The 22,961-nt window shown below is 44.9% G+C and overlaps 2 protein-coding genes across 13 annotated transcripts in view; one reads left to right on the top strand and one right to left on the bottom strand.

Annotated features, from left to right (window-relative positions):
* The window catches only part of LOC135904431 (uncharacterized), a 106,124-nt gene extending 102,378 nt beyond the window's left edge, over window positions 1–3,746 (top strand). For 8 of the 9 annotated variants that reach the window (XM_065435268.2, XM_065435245.2, XM_065435259.1 and 5 more), the window contains 2 exons: window positions 2,667–2,884; window positions 3,258–3,484. In XM_065435268.2, the coding sequence (XP_065291340.1) occupies window positions 2,667–2,838 (172 nt within the window). In that variant the 3' untranslated portion in view covers window positions 2,839–2,884; window positions 3,258–3,484. Of the gene's footprint in view, window positions 1–2,666; window positions 2,885–3,257 lie in introns of all 9 variants that reach the window. The other variant, XM_065435285.2, reaches the window with a different exon arrangement.
* The window catches only part of LOC135904493 (transport and Golgi organization protein 2 homolog), a 183,493-nt gene continuing 163,928 nt past the window's right edge, over window positions 3,397–22,961 (bottom strand). For 3 of the 4 annotated variants that reach the window (XM_065435290.1, XM_065435296.1, XM_065435286.2), the window contains 6 exons: window positions 15,805–15,933; window positions 14,646–14,760; window positions 9,549–9,622; window positions 8,753–8,909; window positions 7,177–7,287; window positions 3,397–4,581 (listed from right to left, as the gene is read on the bottom strand). In XM_065435290.1, coding sequence (XP_065291362.1) covers window positions 4,425–4,581; window positions 7,177–7,287; window positions 8,753–8,909; window positions 9,549–9,622; window positions 14,646–14,760; window positions 15,805–15,933 — 743 coding nt within the window. In that variant the 3' untranslated portion in view covers window positions 3,397–4,424. Of the gene's footprint in view, window positions 4,582–7,176; window positions 7,288–8,752; window positions 8,910–9,548; window positions 9,623–14,645; window positions 14,761–15,804; window positions 15,934–19,967; window positions 20,292–22,961 lie in introns of those variants that run through there. The other variant, XM_065435305.2, reaches the window with a different exon arrangement.

Raw genomic sequence — 22,961 nt, 5'->3', positions numbered from 1 at the left:
TTTGAGCAGCTGAACAACAGGAATATTTTTTTTAAACACAAAAATGTACGATTGTTAGGGCAAGCATTTCTATTGAAATCGCTAACTAAACTGTTGCAACTTTTCTACTGGGCTGTACTCCAACTTTTTAGTAAATTCAGAAAAGTCTTGCATGGTTCCAGGGGGTAGGCAGTACACTAAGGAAAATAAAATGTTAAGGCACTCTAAAGAAATACTATACAAGTGCTGCCAACAAAGTCTGCTTTCATTCAAACTGATCACCAGGCTAAAGCTAAGATTTGGGTTTTGTTTTATGCACTGAACATGTCTCTGTGGCAGATATCATTGCTGTAGGTTGTGTTATGATTGTACTAGTAAACAAATTGTTTTTATAACAATATAACTCACTTGTAATATATTGTTGCATTGTTGATAAAGGGAAAATGAGACATCCACCTAATTGTAGCATTTGCTGTAAAGGAAACCCGTATGGGTTCGTTGTAAGAAAAGCCTCGCAATTGAAGAAAAATTAGTCCTCGTCTGGACCCAGGGCCACCGCCTTTTCGGGGCAGCCACTCTCCCATCGGAACTAACCAGGTGGCTAGCAGGATGAATTTTTTTTTTTATCTGCAAGGCTTCCTTTCTTTTTTTTCTGAGGAACCCATATAGGTTTTATACGTAGCAATTGCAACAGTTGGATGTCTCATTTTCCCTTTGTTAATTACTTCTCTCCACCTTGTTGGTTTCAACAGAATTATTACATCAAATTGTTGCATTGTTCTCAATGAACTTTAGGATGCACAACTATAAAACCATTTCTCTAAATTAGATTAAAAGAAAAATTCTACGTTAGGTATGGTCAACTTAATCTGGTAAAAAAGCAGTGTCTGTATCCAGTGGCAAGTTAGGAATGCCGGAAAGGATCCTCTGCGCCAAACAAAGCATGATCTGTATGCCTCATGTCCTTCTGTCTGTGGCTCGGTGGTTATGATGTTCTGCTGCACAACTTGAAGTTGTACAGCATTCTTATCTGATCTGGTGTTATGTGTGAACATGTGCATAAGCTCTCTTTCATGCTTGCCTCACTTTCTTTTCTTTTTCTTCAATTATCTTCTAAGCAGCTCTAAAGTATCCCTGTTCAGACATACAAGCAGCACTGCGCTTTATGAAACTGCCTTGCATTGTGGGCTTACCTATTCTAAGTACTGGTTGTTACAAAGCAGCCCATATTGGGCCTGATGAATGCATTTTAACTGCTGCTTTGGAGCAAGACAGGGCTCGCAGTAGGAAGCAGTGGTCAAAATGTTGCCTCTCCTGCAGTTCATGTGCATGTTTGTCTTAATAGAACAAGGAAGGTAACACAAGAAAATGGGACAGGCATTAAGTAAGCAAGCACTTGCTCTGTTATGTTGTTGCCATCTTCCTTGCACTATTGAGGCAAGCGTGCATTCATACAATGTCAAATTCGTCCCTTAAACCTATGTTCATATTTGAAAGACGTAATGACAGCATGAAGTACATGTCAGCTACATGTCAGCATGAAGCTACATTATTGCTGTGAAGGCTTGCTGGCGATTTCTCACTTGCATGGTGCATGTTTAGCAGTGGCACACACACACATGTAAGCCCCCCAAATAATGTAAGCACTCTGCTTCAATAGAGGTGCTTTCTTCATGCTTATGAATTGTAGGATCAGCAAATCAATTGCACTGATCAGTGAAGTTAAGCAATATTTTTCTTGTACTTGGGCTTCGAACAAAAGTGACGTGAATGCTGTGCAGCTTTCAGTATCTGTAGCACAATTTTATGGCTATTTACCCCCCAGCAGTAACTCCGGCCTCATCACAGAGCAGACCCATAATCGCAAGAGACTCCACAGTGGAGCGTGATTGCACAAATGTTGCAGTTTCAATTCTTTCTCTGGTAGCCATGTCACACCAAGGGCACATGTGGAAAAAGTGCTGTAGTTTTAGTGTGTTTACCATGCATGAGCAGCGATGAACGCCGAAAGGGCGATGATATGATGGAAGTGTGTTCACTGGACACAGATCAAACAAAAGACCCTACATCCGGCAAGCAAACAAAAAATTTGGTTATTCCCCTTGGAAAACGGAAAGGGGGTAGACTTCCTGTCACTGCCCCTCCAAAGGAGACGTCACCTGAAAGGCGTTTTCACAATCTTTTTGCTCATTTGCATATGTCATCTTTGTGACTTTCTACATAGAATTTCATAGAGAATTTCTACATAGAATCCACATCATCAAATATGACTCCTCAAACAAGAGAGTGGAGCGGAGCGGCGGTTTTATGAAAAGCAGGAAGTATAACATCTCGCTAAAATCTGCAATGATGCAGAACAGCACGTGTTTCGGCAAAAGTGATTGAAAGTGAACAAACTTGCTCAATTTGACCCCCGAAACAAGAAGTTGGAGTCGTAGATAATCTAAAGCCCTGCATCGCGCTATTCTTGTTGCGATCTTGCTGTTTATTGTGAAGGTTTATCCGTGTGCAGGCATAAAGCTAACAGGCTCTGCTGAAAATGCTGACTATTCCTAAATTGTGCTTCAAGCTTTAAAAGCCATGTGCATGGTTTTTCTCATTAAGGTGTCGAGTGGAGAATCTCCTTCTTTCACAATCGCTGCAAAGCTTAAGTGTGTATTGAAGTGCACAGTGTCTTTCCCTTGCAGTGCATCTGGCAGTGATCCCCTATCCCCCAACACAGAGCAGTGCGAAGACTCTCGGCCAACTGAAGATGGCAGTCAGTATCTGGCACGATCAATGGCACTGCTGCGTTGTCGTCAGTATCGTCATGACTTAATAGCTCAGATGGACCTGCAGCAGAGGTATTGCAACCTGTGAGAAAACCCTGTTCACCCTTCTTCCTCGTTGTGCGAGCCCCATTCAGGTAAGCCGGAGCTTGCTGAGGCCAGGGAGAGCTTGTGCTGCAGTGTGTTTCCCCAGGTTTTTTCAAAATTGCATTTGATAAGGTCATGTGGAGCATTTGATTCATTAACTTCTTTAAATGCTGGCACAGAGGTGCGGTCATCTAAGCCTGGTGGATTGCACTGTTGGTAAAGGTTCCATAGTACTGCTGGGTCAGGCTTTCCTGATGTCTTCACACAAATTGTGGGAGAAGTGTCTAGATTGTCTATAAAATCCTTTAGTATGGAAAAGTTGCTTGCAGCTTGGTGCATAATATTGTTTCTCGAGCGTGTTTTAAGCTGAGTGCTCATTTGTGAAATGTGCGGGAGTGGCCTTGCTGAAAACAGATTTTGCAGGGCTCGACCACAACGCCACTACAATGCACGGGGTATCCACATAAAGTCCAACAAGGATGCCTGCGACTGCCTGCAGGATGATTGCCCTGGCTGTCATTTTCCCTGCCCCAAATGTGGCTCACAAAAGTGTGGAGATGAATGCCGGTGTAACCGCAACTACGTCTATGAGCAGATTGAAGTGGAGGGGCACCCAGATGTGATTTTTATGAACTCGCTGCTTGCTTGAATAGCTGGGCCCATCAACTCTTCCTTGTAGGTATTCGCTGGTTTATACAAAGACTGCTCCTGTGGACAAGTGCTTCTCCTTTCATTGCATGGAGACCCTGCCAAAGGGCCTGAGGAAAGTCTTGGGTTTTGCCACCCTATTTTGTGTTTGAAGCAGTGAGCTGGCTCCAGCCAATAGCAGCGTGGTCCTGTGTTGACTCATGTGTTGAGTTTTTTTGTAAAATTTTTTGAGGGTTGATACATTAAACTTTCTGGCTTTCTGAACACACTGTGTTTGTTGGTGGTGGTGGTTTGGAGAGCCTGCAAAGAGCCAGGCAGCACTACTGCTGCTGTATGCTAGGAGTGTGCTAAATGTGGTACTAGTGGCGTGCCATACTTGGCTGCTTTCGGGTACAGGATGAGTGCGATTTATATTCTGATGTTGCTGCCACGCAATAGACCTTTTATGTGCCCGCATCTTGGCATGTGGTCCAAGAATGATCACAACTAAGGTGGGTCTGTTAAGGCTGTTACAGCTGTTCCAAATATGACCAGGGACAGGAGACTCAAAATTGGGTCCTCCCCCCCTGTGCCTGAAGCTTCTTGCGCATGGTGGACGGTGCAGCCCTTCCAAGCTTTCTCGACGTAATGTTTGCATATACAAAGGCAAAAATGCTGTACATTCTGCAAACTGTTAATTGGACGTGCAAGATGATGGATCACTTGCATGTGTACACATACACCGATGCCAAGGGTGCGCCTTGTTGACCTCGCTTCTCTTGAACACAAGGCCTCTTGTGCCTTGCGGAGTGAGCAGCGATTTAAGGTAACGTGTTTCTTTGCTTCGCATTACGCTTCTCCACCGTAATGGCAGCTTTCGCAAGAAGCATAGACGAAGCCGTGGACTCTGCGGGCGTGACATAAATAATAAGGATCAATGAATAACAGGCGCCTGGATCGCGCTCAAAGCCGGGACACGAGCGATCCGGGCTCCTGGATTCCGAACTGCAGCCTCGTCGTAACCCAGGGTTCGTTGCCGTTCAGGTCTATTGGCTGCTGCATGGTGCGCTCGGTGTAGTCCACACAGCCTCTGGAGTCGACCAGGATGACGCTGTGTGTCCTGCGAACGAGGCATCGCTGATGAGCACAGAGGCATGCCTTCACTGAAGGTTGCCATGAAAGCATATAACAAAGCTCTGATGATGGTTTCAACCATTCTGTGTCTTATTATGTTGGTCACAATCTCGCAAGGCTGTTGGGTCGGTTACTTCGAAGTGTTCTTGCAGTTAGCTCTAGCTCGTTTTAATTCTGCTTTGGTCCAGGTGCTTAGTATAAGACAAGGCATAAATGATGAATGCCCTGATGTAGCCCTACAATAGCATAATGAAATGCAGGGCTCTTCCATCCTCTTAGGGTATCTGTTCATGTGTTTGGTGCCTTAGGTTTCGTATCAAGGGAGTGGCTCCTACCTATTGTGGGGGATTGGCCAAGATAGGGATGGATTATTCCAGTTTATAATGAAATAATTTCTGGATGTCTATGGAATTAGCACTATAGAACGTAAAATTATCTGTTACAATAAAACCATTAAAGTCAGATTGAATAAATCAACATTAATTTAAAAGTACACAAACAAGAAAAGATACAGTTTCAGACAGTGCAGCGAACATCCCTGTGGCTGAATCTCAAAGTGGAAGCCCCAAACAAAAGAGTAACACGTTCTAAGTCCAGGCCAGATCTTCGGAAAGGTACTACCGACATTCTTTTTCATGCCCCAGCAAAGCGGCGACGAGATTTGCTTGGTTGGCTGGTTTTCCTTTATAATCGACTCGTACCCAGTGTGAGGGATTGACCAAGGATCGGATCAGTTAGAAAAGTTTCGAATAGATGAAGAAAAAACTAAAATTAGACAAATATTTATGCGTTTCACAGGGAAATTGTCCTGGGATTCAGTTAGAAACTTCTGAACACCTGTATAGTGCATAAACATACATATAATGACGCACAAGTGAAAAGAATTTTCTTCGATAAAGTGGCGTTTCGCCAGAAGCTTCTGAACACCTGTATAGTGCATAGACATACATGTGACACACAAGTGAAAAGAATTTTCTTTGATAAAGTGACGTTGCGCCCGTAGGCCCGGCATTCGTCGGTGCGAAACATTTTATTTGAGAAATGGCAGCATAAGAAAGGGGTCTGTAGTCTCACCACCACAAAATGAGCAGAACGGGAAGGGCGCCAAGCCACATCTATGCAGAATGCTTTATTAAACAGGTACTCGATGGCGCAATTTAGGGGACATGACTGTGATGGGTTGATGATGGGTTGATGTTAATGATACATGTTACTGATGCAAATTTGTTAATGACGAGTCTTGCGTAAGTGCACGATTAAACCGCGTCGGAATATTCTGCTATATGCGCGGCACTGTTATGGCGTATAGTGCACTCATGGTAGGCGCGATGGACTGCGGAATTATATAGAATGGCAAAGAATTTTTAAAAAGGGTAAAGTTCTGCGCTAATCTATATAGGACAGTGTGATATTGTTCGAAGCCAGATAAGGGTGACCCAGAACGCGAAGCTATGGAAATATAATCTTCATGCTAGTGTGGAATTGGCGCAGAATGTTTTTTTTTTTTTCGTCGTGGTATTCATCCACTGTTGGAGGCCGAGCCTAAGTACATTAGGAAAATAATATAATAGATCTGCGGTGAATAACGAGCAGTTGGACTGTCGGTATTGTAACCGTAGGGAAAACACAGAATGAAAAGAACATTATTTTATTGAAAGTAATCTTCATTTTATTCTGTGTTTTCAAGAGAAATACTTGTAAGTTGGCACGAACCGCGTATTTTTATGGCCGAGAATACACGCAGCGGAAAGGTAAAAACAACGAGCTCGATGGCATAGCCGCCTTTCAAAGTGGGGGTGTGGGAGATCTCAAAATCCATACAATACACACATTCTCCAACCACCCACCCAAGCCGTTTCAGTCGAAAAAAAAAACGTACGGTTTAAAGGGGACAGAAGCGTCATGGTGTCGTTCACGGAGGCCTAGCTGCTGCGAAAACTACGCGTTGCAGTCGCTTCTGGCTATTATTCTTCCGCCTATGCACTCAATGCGGTGGACGGAAATTTAAGTCGGAAGGCCTGTTTCACACCTTCCCTTCAATAAGCATCGCTCGTTTCGCCACGTTTCTCCACTGGTTAGTCTAATATATGCAAACGATCTTAACAACCGTTAGCATTAAGGATGAACAAGTCGGTTTTGATCATTTAGACGGCGCGCTTCTTGGAACAGCCCTCAGCTTGAACCTTCTTAATCTGTTTTTTAATCTGTTTCTGTTTTACTGACATGCTCAGCACATGCTCAGCGCTGATAGCTGGGGTATATATGTTCCATATCTTTCCAAAAATAAAATAATTGTGAGTAAGCGCTCGTGTGTCCCCCCTTCACTGTGTCCTTGTCAATTGTGCGCGCAAAAATATTTTACTACGACCTCGGCTTCCCGCTTAATAATGTCTGGACAGGCACATATTTGCTAAACTTCAGCGCACAGAAGCTCTGCTGTTTGACCAGTAGTGCCTCGACACGTCCTACGTGACGGGGGGAGCCTTGAACAGCGCAGCCTTGGGGATCGGCCGCTGGTGGACGCCGCGAAACGAGGAGACAGCTCATCAACAGCACTCGCAAGATGCGTGGTGACCCTAACCTGGATCCGTAGTACTCGTCCTCGACCCGGACGAATACGGAGCTGAGGCTTCGTAGCGATTCTTCGGACCTGCCTTCCGCGTCCTTCAGCAGCTGGTCGTCGGGGAAGTACCTGCGTCAGATGTACGAGGAACCTTTGGTTGGTTATGCCCCCTCCCGAAATGAAACACGGTGCACATCCCAAGAACCGGTGAACCGCTGCGACCCTTTATATTCTATCCTCATGTGCCCAGTCATGTGTACATAATTTATCACATATATCACTGTCGGAGAATAAAAGAGAAAGCGCAGCTGGAGCCAGGAGTGAAATGAAATGCCGGCGCTAATATACAGACTGATGAGCTGTAAAATATAGTGCTCGGCTAAAAGCTCGGCGAATCCTTTCTTTAATTGGTATATCGCAACGAAATTTTTTGAAAGCGCGCTGCTTGCATTCCAATACGCACCAACTGTACTCTCAAAGTGATATACAGCGTAATTTCTACTTTTAAACGCCCCACTGCGTTAGCCCGTGTCGCGCTCGTGAAAGTGAACCGGGCATTTCCTGGGACAGCAGCGCTGTCCCTGCTTTACGTGCTGCACATGCGACGTATGAGTTTCTTTCGGTGCGTGACTAAACCTCCATAATTTAGACTTGCTTCCACCAGATCATGGATGCGTCATGAGGTCATGATGCATTGCTCGCTCCGTTTCCGTGATCGCTGCGTCTATCGCACGCGATCGCAGCCAATAGAAAGCGCGCGGATATTTTATTGCGATAGCAATTACATGCGTACCCCAAGTAATTTTTTGCCGTCGATGTCAACGTGATGTTCTGTGAATATTTAGGTACATGTATGCTATGCGCCATGCCATGCAATATGACATGCGGTATGTGCGGTTTATATTGCCACACCATTATACCACTACAGTTGCTCTTATATACCACGTCTTGCATCTTTTTTTACATTATTCCTAGGAATACTGAGAATGGCAGCGCAAAAACAAATGTCATTGAAACAAAACACCGGCAGCGCATGCATATTATCTTAAATTTTATATTTAAATATTAAAGGTGCGAAAAAAATAACAGCTAAAACATGAAAACCATTGGCGCAGTTTTGTTTCAAACCGCAGGAAAGGGGTTTGAAACATACCCCATACAAAAAAGTGGTGGTAGAGTCGCTAAGAAAGACGTTGGCTTTTATTTATAAAGATATATGAAATTGTCCGATGGCAGAATTCAAACAGAGGACCCCAAGCACAACAGCTAGTTCTTACTTAGCTTCCGTTTACTTCAATTCATACTGCCACTACAACCACGAGTCTTACACTTAGTGTAATATTCTAACATGTTGATATCGCATTCACTGCTTCGCCCTTATGGTGAAACTGTGATGGCTCTTTTTTTATTATTATTGTTATGAGCAACACCATCACGCCCAGCCTTACTGCTGCATGACGTCACAATTTCATTCTGTGCCTTGACGTCAGGTTCGGCGTTTTTAGATCAACTTTAGTATCAAGTTAAAATACGCAGTCTTTCTCATGCTGCGCTTTACTCCTATAGCGCAAGTGTCTGGGCGTGGAACGCTCACTCGGTGCTGTTGCTCATCATCGCGATGAGCTCGTCGAGTAGCGCCTGCTTGCGGCCGACCTTGCCCTGTCGCTGCACGATGTCGCCGAACTGCGCCCGCGACTCGACCACTTTTCGCCACGGACGCAGCGGGTTGCTGTTGCCGAAGGCGTGGAAACCTGCGGTGTAAGCAGCGAGTACCATTGTGGAACGTCCCTTCTCGCAGCGCCGAACAAAAAAAAAGAAGGGTATTATCTCTTGCTGCTTCTTCAGCACGATTGCACAGCTGATATATGCGGGTAACTTTTCGAAAGGGGCTCACTGCTCTGGCTGAGCCACTGCCCTGGAAAGCCATTGGTCCCGTGTTCGACACCCAGACCAGGGCAAATTTTTCTTTAAACGCGATGCCTTTTTTCCTAGAATTGCAGTGTGGGTTTCCTCTGTAGCTTCGTGTTACTTTCGAGTGAATGACTTTTTTTTTCCCCTTTTCACGAAACTTCCTCCACACTATGGATTTCTACGAACTGATTTGCTATATCTAGCTCTTAGTTAGGTCATCGGCTACTGTGCATGTAGAGAGCATTCTAATATTAAAGGGAACATGTAATTGGTAATAGGGCAGCAATTATTTCTGAACCGCCAGTTCATGCTTCAACGGGCTGTTGCATTCGCTATAAGGAAATTCAAATGCCCAATAACGAACTTACATTGCAAGGATAGCGTACATAGCAATGATTCTGTCTCGCTATGCGTTCATATATACACATGTTGACGCACCTAATAAATATACATGCGTACTAAGCATAGCAGGCTCTCACCTGGTTTTAGGTGAACCGGTGGGGAATCGAGGGCGTTCGTATAGCAGCAGGCTTGGATGTCCTGCCTTGAAGGGCTGCGTAAAAAGAGAGCATTTACTTTAGCAGAATAAAACACGCACAGAAAGCACAAACCGCCTGCTTGGCCAATTCGCTGTTGTGGGTGTGAGTCATCGTTTGGGCACAAGAGCGAGAACACGAGGCAATAACAACAACGACATGATGGCCGCCCGATTCTTGGCCTATCCCCCTTTGTGGGTTCATCATCATCATCAACAACGTGATAACGGCTCTGTCTCGTTTCTACAAAATGGTGCCGTAAAACCAGGATTCTTGCGGCCCTTCTCCAACTGGCAACCGGTCGTCACCGATTGCGGAGCCACAGAAGACTGCGTGATTCGAGGGAAAAAAAAAAGTAAATTATGGGGTTTTACGTGCCAAAACCACTTTCTGATTATGAGGCACGCCGTAGTGGAGAACTCCGGAAATTTCGACCACCTGGGGTTCTTTAACGTGCACCTAAATCTAAATACACGGGTGTTTTCGCATTTCGCCCCCATCGAAATGCGGCCGCCGTGGCCGGGATTCGATCACGCGACCTCGTGCTCAGCAGTCCAACACCATAGCCACTGAGCAACCACGGCGGGTCGTGATTCGAGGAGGTACCCGCAGATTGAGCCAACAGGACGAGAGAAACACGCAAGGCCACCACGACGAGATCGACTCTTGCGTGAATAAAAAGAGCAAACATAAGATGCAGGCCATCGATTTAACTGTTTCTTACGAGATGGACGCAGACATTTTGGTAAAGGAGCGGAGGGCACTGAGAACGCAGATAGCCAATGTGGGGACAGAGGCTGAGAAGAGAAGAAAGTGGAGAGCCGCGAGTGCTGCCACTCGTATCAAGCCAGATTAAACTTCCGCAATGCTGAAAGCGACAACGAAGAAATAGAAGAAAAAAAAAAGGTTATCCCCAGAGTCAACTGACGGGGAACTTGAAAGGGCTATTAAGTACGACTCGACGATCAGAACAGCTCTTTACAGAATCAATCAATATATTGGTTGCGTAGCAGACTCATTGACCCCCCAACAATAGAGTGTCATGACTGAAAAACGAGGTTAACTGAAACCAACATGATAAAGCTTCCTAAGCTTGAGTGGCTCAAGTTTGGCGGCGATAAGATGAAGTGGCAAACATCTTGGCATCGGTTCAACGCAGCAGTACATCAAAGGTCAGATATGGCTGAAGATAAAAAAAATAGCTATTTAATATCATCACTAACTGGGAAAGCAGCTTAGTGTATCCAAGGGCTCAGTTTTCCGATCGCAGTTAGAAGAAGGCGACAGACACCCTAAAGGATAATTACGGCATTGAAGCAGTGTTAACCGAAATGCACGTGACCGAGCTAACTAGTCTGGAACCAGTGAAATCGTGCAATCGAACCCACGAACTTTCGTGGGACCGATGGCACCAAAGTTTACGGTGCCACCATTCATTACCAAAACACACGACCTTTGGCGTTAATTAAGGCACTCGAACCCACGACCTTTGGTGGGAATCGAATTCTCGACCTTTGGTGGAACCAAAATTCAATGGCACCAAAACTGATAGTGCCACCATTGACGATCGAACTCACGACCTGTGGTGTTAATTACGGCGAAGTTAATTAAGGCATAGTTTTGAACCCATGACCTTTTCTTTGGTGGGAGAAAACAAGTAATAGGAAGTAACAACGCATTGGAATGGGAATGTCAAGTAATTTAATGAATGTCTCGTGAGCTCACAGGCTTTCGCCTTCATCCTCTTTAGCCTACGCTAAAGCAACGGTCAACTTCTTTATTATAATGGGGTTTAAATAAAAAAAAGTCAGACAAACAGAAGAAAAATAAAGGAGAAGGAAGGAACAGGCTGACAACCGCCCCTGGAAGAGGCACAATGCATGTCAGATCTTCATGAAGAAGGGGAGAGACAGAAATGAAAGGTAGGAAAAAGCGAAGGAAAAACAGGATGACAAATCACAAAGACTAAAGTAAAACTGCAGGCAAATAATAGAGCCCGGCACTATAAACAGAAAGAAAAAAAGAATCACGCGGGTCGAGTAGGGGAATGCAAAATGAAAACGAACAAACAAACAAAACAAATACACTCGAAAGAAATAGGTTGAGGTCTTGTCACTCACAACATATGACCGAAAATAAGAAGCTAAAAAGATAACATGCCGCAACTGCGACGCCAACTCGGCTGTCTTTAGGAAAGACGAGCGGATGCGGTGGGGCTGAGACGCGACCACTAGAATTCAAGCATTCATGACATGTGCACTGCAGACGGAAGACGATGACAGTCTCTTGGATGCGCGCTGCACAGGAAACGCAGAAAGTGCAGGCAGTGCACTTGAACAATGTGAAATATACGCAGCACGAGTCACTGAAGCTTGCTAGCCCAGCACGTAGCTTTTCATTTCCAATAGTAATGAGAAATCTTATTGAAAATTGCTCGTATTCAATCATAAACCTCAGAACAGCTGCACCAACATCTTGTCTCGTTTCCAAACACTATAGCGCATACCCACTACGGGGTCTGGCCAAGTGCTTTAGGTTTTGTTTCACGTGCGATAAAACTAGGACGAGTCTCAAAGCTATACTTTTTTATTCTCTGGACAATACCTCGAACTAATTGTGGCAGCAAATAGTTGCCAGGACTCTTCCGTGATTAAACTACTCTTACCAAGGGGTAGCTGCTCTGGATAACGTTATCTACTGGACATATTAACTTACAACTAAAAGAACAAAATGACGAGCGCATCGGGAGCTTGACATCTATGATAATGCCTAAAACATGTTATCTTCCTTTAACTTCAACTACTTTTCTTTGTGAGGCTAGCGCTCTGCGACAGCTCTCATTAAAATGATTTGTTTGTTTGCAAAATACGGGGGGCAGCATTTTCCAGCTCTGAAAGGCCGACGTAGTCGGAGGACTAGTTCCCGATCATATATCATTGGCCATGGTTAACCTTTTCTCTGCTAGTTACTTGCATATGAATATATCGTATTAGTCTTTTAATCATGTCGGCATTATAGTTTGCGATGTTCCAGTTTTCGGCCTCACTCCCGTTTCACTTGATCACTTCCTTTTCTTTCAGCTTAATATCAACATAGAACTCTGCTGGTAATTAATACTCTCCTCAGTATTACCAGAAACATGGATGCGTACGACTCGCTGCGTAGACCTAGAAACTCAAGCCCTCGAACATGCATTTGTATCTTCTGGCGTTATTCAACACCAATGGTCGTGTGTTCGGCTCCCACCAAAGGTGGTGGATTTGAGTCCCACCAATAGTCGTGGGTGGCACTATAAATTTTGGTGCCATAACACTGGACGGTCAAACTTTCGATAGCGCCGCACAACGGATTTTGCGACCCATGAGCCATTTAAGGCTTTCGCCTTAATAATCAAATTTCTTAGAAAGTGCGATATTTTTATGCTTGCGGCTTCTCCATCGCTGGAAGCCTGTGTGTAACTCTTAGTCTTGTCGCCTATCTAGCGATGGTAGTCTTCATTTCACGCGCATCTTTATTAACGACAGTTACTAAAAAAAGAGCGATAGTTGTCTTCATTTCGCACGAATTGTTACTGATTTATTTTTATTTATTTATTTCTACATACTGCAGCCCTTTTAGGGCTATGACAGGAGTGGGGAATTATACAGTCGTATATCATACAGAAATGTGCAGCGTAAGCAGCACGACAGAGAGAAAAAATATATATATATGAATGGCATTCAAGTTAAAGCAAGAAATCGTACAACGGAAGCAAACGAATGGCACCAGGCAACGAGTTCCAATATTCAATGGTTAAGGGGGAAAACACTATATTTAAACGTGTCAGTTCGTGACCGATAGGGTTCAATATTAAGATGGTGATACCTCCTAGATGAGGAATGTTCAGCAAATTTTATGTATGTACTAAGGGAAGGAGTGTTTGGTGAGTTAATTAATGAGTGCAGGAGCTTTAGGGATTCTGTGTTGCGACGGATGCTGAGAGTAGTTAGATTTAACTGTGAAAGTTTAGAAGACGGAGAAAAGTTGCTATCGTATCGACAGTAGATGAATCTGATAGCCTTTTTTCTGAACCATTTACAACTTCACGGTTTCTGATTTCCTATGTAGATTCCATACCACACAGGCATACTCCAAAAGTGAGCGTATAACTGTTTTGTAAGTGATTACTTTAGCTTTTAAAGGAGCGGTGCGCCGTTAGTAGCCTAGCTTTTCAAGTGCTTTATTACAAATATAATTGATATGATGAGACCAGGACATGTTATTAGTAAATTAAACACCCAGATATGTATATTCAGACACCTTTTCCAGTGCGCAACCATTAAATGCATAAGGAAACGTGGATGGAAACATACATGACACAACATGACATGACATAAGGATGGAAACATGAATTGACAGTTACTAAAAAAAATAAGAAAATGCGCATGAATATTGGGGCTTTTAGTTCGTAACTGCTACGAGTACATCGTCCGTGGCCACGCATGCAGCCATCCTATATATAGCGCTGGAAAAAGTGGTCGATGAGAGTTTGTAAGTGGTCGCATTTTGCGACAGAGCATAACCGCAGTCATTTCTTATTTATTTATTTATTTATTTATTTATTTATTTATTTATTTATTTATTTATTTATTTATTTATTTATTTATTTATTTATTCATACTGCAGCCTCAATGAGGCTATTGCAGGAATGGGGTGAACAACAAACATGAAACATTTATAAACTAGCTTGCGTGAATTGTTTCAGTAGTATATAGTCAACGGATGTTACCCGGTAATGAATTCCAGACTTCAATTGTTGATGGAAAAAATTGTGCTTAAAGGAATCGGCGCGGGCAAAAAAAGGTTGAGATATTTAGAGCATGGTGATTCCTCGTACACGAGGGTTTGGAAAAAGTCAAGTAGTTATCTAGAAAGGAGAGGCGAGGGGAATTGATTAACGTGTGAAGGAATTCGATACTTAAAAAAGTATAAAAGGACTTTGGTACAACCATCACGGCATCAGTTGGGCCATTTTTGAAAGGCTGAAATGCCGGCGCTAACCTGACGTCCAGCGTGACGAGGAGGAACCTGTTGTAGTCGCTGGCCTTCCGCCGCAGGTCGCGCAGGTAGCTCATGCCGTCCTGGACGCCTTCCAGGTACCGCACCGCCAGGTGGCCTGCAAGCACTCGCGTTCTGTACACTCGCCTGAGCACTGCGTCTCCTTGCTTCCTAATGTCGCTCCGATTTATTATAAGAAGGAAGCATTTGTGTACGCGGCAGAAAAACTATTCGTCTCTTATTTAGAATTTCCGGAAGGTGTTCGAAGTTATATGTCCTTCTCGCATTCTCCATTTATTATCCGGATATACGATGCCAGTGTTTCTGTGTGTGTGTTCTATGCGTGCGCGTAAGAAATAAATGTCCTTGTGGTCGTTATTCGCATTAGTTTTTTTTTTCTTTTTAATAGGAATCTATCATACTTCTGTAACTGTCCCTCTGTGACATTACTTTGATGCGTAAGTTTGGTGGAGCTGTTACACAGCATGAATGTAGTAAAATCGGTAGAGACATTTAATGATCACAGCGCAGGGGGCGTGGGCGAACAGTCATGAGGACTTTCGAGGGCTAACAACAGCGTTGCAATAAAGAAAAAAAATAAGAGAGAGAGAGAAAGAGAGAGAGAGAGTTATTGTTACAATTGCTATAAAAGTTTTCCATTCATGCTAAGATGCGTGAAGAGGAGGAACCACATTAGCCGATAAAATTCGCCGTGTAACACGCTATCGGTGCTAGTGATGGCGCACTGAGGACAGTGTGAGTCAGCCGCAGATCCGCAAGGAGCAGCGAATTGCTGCTGCTTGCAACATTCACCCTCTGCTTCACTTGTGGACATTACAGTGCGCCAAAACCGAGAATAACTTATTCTTGCACGGTAGAACCTGTTGTTGGTACGATTTGGTTAAACTTTTTTAATAAAACGGGATCTGAGCACGAAAATATATGCAAATGAAGCGACACGGCACGAGGAAAAGCGCGTGTTTTGGCAGTCTTCTTGTACGCGACCGGTTTTTCAATGCTCGGATTTCTTTCATTAAAATGTTCTTGAGCAGTTTATTTGTTACCACCTTTGATATCTGGCACTTTATGCGTGACTCGTATCAATATGTATCCGAGGCGCTCCAACGCTGCTCAAACTGGCTAAAATCAAGGCTTGTGTCACCTCTGGGCAGTTTCTCGTCGCCGGTGATTTCGTCGAGGGGCTGGATGATGTTCAGCAGGGATGCCACCTTGCCGGAAGTGTTCATGCCCAGCCACGTGCCTCCCACCTTGCCTTCTTCCAGGTCCATCGCTGCAGCAAATGGAAAGGCGGAAGAAATGTCGGTGCACGAACCACTTATCTGCTGAAATACGCGAGGTCCTTCGCGTTTATTTTGGACATTGCCAGGTATTCCAAGAGTGCATAATTAAGTGACCCGTGTGCTTCAGCAAATTTCGTTACAGTGCTTCGGAATACCATCAAAAACATTAAACGAACTTGCTGTGCTGCCGTTAGAAATTCTTCACTTGTCTTTTTTTTTTTTCTTCAGATTTCCCGTTCTGCAGAAGGTGAAATGCGTTGACCAATTGCCAATGCAGACAGACAGAGGCTGTTAAGTGAAGCCGGGAAAATTTTATATGGTATACGTGATTCATATACAATTTTTTTTTTATCATACAGGTATTTTATGAAAAAAATGATGAGAGCGACAAACTCGCGTTTTTGCAGACGAGTTCCAAAGCGAGGCGGACATACCTTGCCGCTAATAACGTGAGCTTCACACGACTAATTAAAAAATCATTAATTACCCTCTTTATTAGTGCCTTGGGGCAATTGTGTAAATTGGAGATTTGGAGGCAGTGATATATATATATATATATATATATATATATATATATATATATATATATATATATATATATATATATATATATATATATATATATATATATGTGTGTGTGTGTGTGTGTGTGTGTGTGTGTGTGTGTGTGTGTGTTTAAGCAGGTTGATCATATTTAAATTTTCTGGAATTCTTAAACATAGCCTGTTGCAGATAACATAATTTTAGTCCTTGAGCTGTATTATTCCGAGAAGCGGACATGCACGAGAAATCGAAACACATATTCAGCTTACTAACAGAAACACACTAACGATCTGTTGAATTAATTACTTTGGTACATATTGCAATTTATGAATTGTAGCCGGTGAGTTGGCAAGGCCTTGGAATGAATTTCCAGAATGGCGAGATATGCAACATCAAACTTGCCCTCAAAATGCACTGTTGTTCCACTTACTTTTTAAGCATCGAAGCACAAAAGTAACTAGAACGCCCATGTATTTCGTTCCACACTTTGGAAAATATCCTGGAAATCCTGGTCATCCTGGAAATTCATTTCAAGTGGATACGTCTTGCAAGCTCACCGGCTACATTCCGTAAATTGCAATATGTGCCATAAGGTAACTAATTATGAAGTTAATTAGCGAATATTTGTTAACTAGTTGAATATGTGTTTCGATTTCTCCTCCCAGTCATGTCCGCCTCTTCGAATAATCCAGCTCAAGGACAAGTATTATGCTATCTGCCACGGGCGATTTTTGAAAATTCCATATACAGGCTGTTTTTTTTTTAGCTGCACCAAATTTATAAAGATTGCCTTAGACAGCACAATTCCAACCCTTGATCTAAATTACTCGATGAGGCAGCCATTACTTCTACCAGAAATCAAAACGTTTAATTGAACATTTAACGTAAGTACGGTAATTAACTTCTTAGTTAATTACTTTACGCCACGCGTTTGAATCTACGAATCATAGCCGCTGAGTTCGCACGGCGTATCTACTTGGAAAGAATTCTGTGGACCGCAGCAATTCCGAGGTATTAATTTTCAAATTGTCCGTCGAAATGCATTGGTGTTTCAGTCACTTTTGTGCTTCAATGCATAAAACAGTGATTTCTTAAAAGTTTATCTTGAACTCCACTGAGGAGGCCACCCACCTTTGGGCTCAAGAAGCCTGGTCTCACAATAAAGTTTATTTCTCTCTCTGAACGCCAATGCATTAGGACGGATGCTTTGAAAATTCACATCTCGGAACTGGTGCTGTCCAGAGAATTCGTTCCAAGTGGATGCGACGCGCCATGCGAACTCAGCGGCTATATATGCGTTCGCTTGCCTTCATCGTTTTTGCAGCACAGCGCAGTGCGCGTCTGTCGCATACACGTGGTCGCGTCTGACCTTATGCTCTTGACACGCCACACGCGGACCGCGCATGCGCCGTCGTTAGCGTAATAACACAACGGAAGCAACTGACATGGACGCGCTTATGATGAAACCTTGAAGACCCCTATGCCACATTTCAATGAATCTGCGCTGAGAATCTTTCTGCAGAATTGACAACAAATTGTGCGCCTATATGCTGCCGTGCTGTGCTGGTTGTATAATCTGTTATTCCGTTACCTTAGAGTTTTCAAGTTTTGATTTTGTCACATAGGCATGCCAGAATACTGATTGCATGACCGCACCAACAACCACCTTAAGTGTGCAGCATATATAGGCTAACTTGTATAGCGAAAACGTGCGCATATTGAGCGATTCCTGAGTAGTCGCAACACGGAGGCAGTACTAGTAGATGCATATTAGGAAATGTCCTTCAGATTTAACGAAACGGTTGCCCAGCGATAGTGGGAGCGACAGTTTCGCTACTCGGGGCTGCGGAAACTTGCATGTTCTTATGGTCGCACTAGCACTTCATTTGTTAGAACTCTTGTGACTGTTTCGTCGTAGTGTCGAAAGTGGCGCTTCCCTTATTTTAATCTGTGACCGTTCTGCCGTGTTAAAAAAAGGAAAAGGAAAGAAAGAACCCAGAGCAGCAAAAGTAAGCGTTGCGTTCCGCGGAGTCGTTGATTCTGGTCGTGCTCTTGTTTCAGAGCTGCATTTCAACACGTTTTTTGGGGCTTTTCCAGCTCATGCGCCTTGTTTAATTGTGATACCCTGTCATAGGAATCAGTTTCCTTGTTTCGAGCACGCGCTGCGATTTTTTCGTAGCAGCGCACGTGTCGTTACGGAGGCCAAGGGCGTCGGTTTCGAGTACCTGAACGTAGGATTTGCTGCTGTACATAATATCACGTGCGCGCTGCGCGGCACGCTGTGTATGACGTTGCAATTTTATGCACCGATTGTGCTCGAATTGCCGTCTTAGGCTGCTCGAGAATCAGCTCTATAGCTAGAGCGCTGGGAAATGCTTTCGGCTGTCTAAGCGAATGCTTTCGCGCACGCGTCGCCGCGCAACGCGGTGATTTGTGTCCCGGGCTGTCGCCAAGGGACGTGCTCGTATACGGTACTCCTGCTGCGGAAGCGGTTGCGATGCGACAGGGCCGCCGTCGGCTACCCGCGGGTACAATCAATTGCCGCGAGCCGCACCCAGCAGCGGTAGGCTCCGTTACCCCCTCGGATAAAGTCCATTGTTCGTGGCAAATTGCCGTTTAAGTGTGTAATTGGGCAGATTACCGGCGCGCTGCTTTAGTTCTTGTTTTGATTTTTCTAACTGTGCCGTGTGTTCGTAGCTTACTGAGTGTGCTTCTGCGTAAGTTGAAACGTGGACTGGTGTGTTTATTTTTTCAGAATTTTCTGGGGCTATGAAAGAAAAGGACAGGCATGCGCATATACGCAGCGTGTATGATTCGGAGGCTGTGATGCTGCAGAAAAAATTCTCTTTGGAGAAGAAAGCGAATATATCGCGTAGTACACACACTGAAGAGCGAGAGTAAAGTACTAAGCAGCGTGAATTTGTGGAGCGTGAATATAGAGCGCAGGAGAGCTTCTAGTAGTTGGTACATGGGTGAACTGTTCTTTTTTTTTTTTTAATCCCTTTTCGCATATACCGATGAAGGAAACTTCAAAACCAAATGAAATTTAATTGTGCTTGCTGATAACGCACGATGGCTCCAACTAATTTCTCTACTATTAAATGGCTTGAACCTCCTGACAAGTTCATTTCCATCAACGTGCGAATATTGTTGAACGCTACTTTCCAATAAAAATTAAACCCACATGCTCGTGTCATTTATGGACATTCATCAAAATTCGAATCGTTATCGACCCAGCTGTTTTGCACCTTCGGCTTTTAGGGTAGCATTTCGACGTTTTTTATTAGGCTTTTACATTCCTCGCTTCATTAGTGCAGATGACGCGCCTTCATGTTGCTTAATGCAATGTCTCGAGAAGAATCGACGTGATCGAGCCTCGGATGTGAAATCAAGGTGGGATTCAGCACGCTGTTGAGTTGTGCCTGGTCCGGGCGCAAACTCAAAGGCAAGAAGAGGGCGCATGCCAATGCGCAGGACTCACCGGCGCGATTAGACCGGAGACGTGCCGGCGCGGCCGCACGGGTCGCTTCCGTTTGACCCGACCCCCACTCGGCGTTTGATTCCGCGGAAGCGGGGCGGCGCGGAAGGACGAGTCTGTCGAGTGAGAAAGCAAGCACGGACGCCTCCACTCGCCGTCGAAAAGTCGCCAAGTGCTCACGCTTGCTCACGTCCGGCACGCCATGCGCGATTCATCACGCCTTGCCCGATGTGCTCGGACCCGTTCTCCTCCTCCTCTTCCGAGCGCAATGCGGCCCAATATTCACCGGTAGAAGGGAAACGCCAGCTTCGCGACTGGGCTCCGTCTCGACAAAAGAGTGCAGCGTCGTAAAATGTAGGGCCACCCTCACATAATCAGTAGACGTGTATGAACGGATTGCGACTGGTGCTGTGTCGCATTAGCTATGCCATGCGCGAATGGCCAGCACACATGTGCCGGTCGAATCAGGAAGTCACGCGCGAACAGCCTTGAAAATTCGGCCCCATGGTTTACCGAAAATGGCGCTGCGGCCTTATCGGTGCTGCACGGTATTTGTGCGGTGGAGTACATAGGAAGTCGTTTGCCACTCTTTGTTGTCGGCAGCTGTTCGGTGTTGCGTTTAGACGTTTACTTGCTCACTGAGCGCGCGGGCGCGTTGTTCGGATGCTGCTAGGAAGAAGCGCATTTTAACGGACAGCCAGCCGAATTGGGGTCGGCGGCTGCCACGGTATTGGAAGAGGCCACTTTGGAGTCGCCGCCGGGCAGCGAGGAGGACTCTCGAGTCGACGACGTGTTTGCCTACCTCTGATTGCGGTTGACAGGAGGCTGCAATGGCTCGCACTTGTATCCGGATGGCGAGCGTAAAAATAAAACGCCACGGGCCACGCATCGGGAGGCGTTCTTCGAAGCCAATCGGTCCCGTCACATCACCGGACCATCGCTCTTTCTCTCTTTCCGTATTTGCTCGCGTTGCTCTCATTCCGCAGGTGCCGAGCTCATATTTCGTTTTCGTGCTTTCTTTTTTTCCCTCTCCCTTTTCTAGCAGTTTCAAGTCCGCCGCTTTTCTCTTCCCGTTCCGTTATGATCTCCTCTCAGGATTCTGTCAACTCCGTGCTTTCTAAATCAGCTGTCAACATGCGTTCGCGCTGTTTTAAGCAGTCAAACAGGCGCGCGAGGCCCACATAGCACTGCCGGTCTTCATTGCGCCTCTGCTTCGGGGCGTACGGTGTTTATTAATACACAGGATGCTTACATTGCTAGGCGTATACGTGTAAAAGTGGCCGGAAAAACCGATCGCGCGTGTGTAAAGTTCTTTCCGACGCTGTCGAAAGAAGTGCATTGTGCTTACTTTACACAGGAGGAAAAACAAAAAACGTGCCACTCGCATTATATATGCTTAAATACGTAAAAACATCGGCAGGTTGTTGTCATTGCTATCACAATGTGTAACGGGGCTATATTTTTACGTACACGCATCTCCCGTTGGCAATTCAGGACAACAGCGCCTGTTTCATTGCAACATTATGGTGTTGGTGCATGCGTTCCGCGGAATTCTCCTTATAAGAACAGCATTGGAGTCTTTAGGCGGAGTTCCAGTGCCGGCTAGCTACACGCGACCCGCAAAACAAAAATTATTGGGACTGAAAGAGGGGACATGGCCCACACAAACCGTCCGTGCCCAATTTTTAGTCACCTTGTGCACATTATGGAGAAACATGCGGCACTTGTCGCTGTCTTGGCAGAGACGTTTCAACGCTGGCTTCGAGTATGTCGCAGCATTTCTCACTTACCCTAAAGGGTGGAATCTTAGAGCAAGTAGTTCACTCAATGACGTCTTCGTAGCAAACCGTGATGAAGCAGTTCTTGCGGTAGTTGAGTCTTCAAAATTCAGCACGCCTTTCTACGTAAACGCATGGACAAAGACACGGCCCCATGAGTGCAGCTGTATGTATACTCAGCGACAAACAAAACGCAAATGGTACTCGTTCCAACGCGAAACGCAGAAACAAGAAGATCGCGGTTATGGTTGAGGTTTTGCTATACGGACGCGCACTTTCATTTCCGGGGTTGTACTATAGAGTTTTAGCCAAGCCTTAAAGAAAAGCACCTGCCCGTACTGCAAATCTGCCCGTATAGGAAGAAAAGAAAGAAATAGAAACGGGGCACGTGCGAAGCACAGCATTACTGTCACGACACGGATGATACAGAAATACATGAATCGAAGCGTTGTATTGAATAACTTCAACCGCAACGCTCAGATAAATTGTCGCGTCCGCGAGTTTCAGCTCTTGGCGACAGCACAGAAAACGGTCGAGGTCGCTCAGTGGCTATGATGTCCTGCTGCATTACGCGAGCTTCCGAAATGAGCTTGTGCGGTCTTGGATAAAGAGAGAGTAATGGGATGACAAAGGTGGGAAGGTTAACTGAAAAATAACCACCCACTTTGCTACCCTTCACTCAGGGAGAGGGTTACGGGAAGACAAAAATAAAATGTAGAGGAAGGCAGACCAGGAAGATCACATGCACGAGAGAAGTCACTTGGGGGAGTAGGAAACTCATTTCCTTGATCCCGTTCTGCTGCGGCGACCACACAGGCCGGCATTCCAAGTTCTTTTAGATGCGTGTTATAGAACTCGGGTTAATCAAAATAAGCTAGACTAATTACAGTGTCAACCATAGCCTTATTTCCAACTTCAGGACCTAACTGATCGTTATATCAACCAAAAGCTGTATATCAGTTCTTTTTCTTCTTTTTCTTTCTTTCACAATACGAAAATTGTGGTTGATGAGGGAAAACGCTCACCAACCTATAGCAACAGGAGCGACAACGTATCGCTGCTCGGCGCCGTGTCGCTTCTCGAAGCAAACTGTCGCTTACACCCAAGTATTTCCATGCACACAGCGAAACTAAAGCCGGCGCCAATAGTAGGAGCGATAGCGCTGCGGTGTCCTTCCCATGGGTTCAAGCCCAGCAGGTGTTGCCGGCCGAATATCTCA

This window comes from Dermacentor albipictus, chromosome 1, assembly GCF_038994185.2.
Source record: "Dermacentor albipictus isolate Rhodes 1998 colony chromosome 1, USDA_Dalb.pri_finalv2, whole genome shotgun sequence".
NCBI lineage: Eukaryota > Metazoa > Arthropoda > Arachnida > Ixodida > Ixodidae > Dermacentor > Dermacentor albipictus.
The sequence above is the reverse complement of the archived record's forward strand: the minus strand, read 5'-3'. Positions and strand labels throughout refer to the sequence as shown.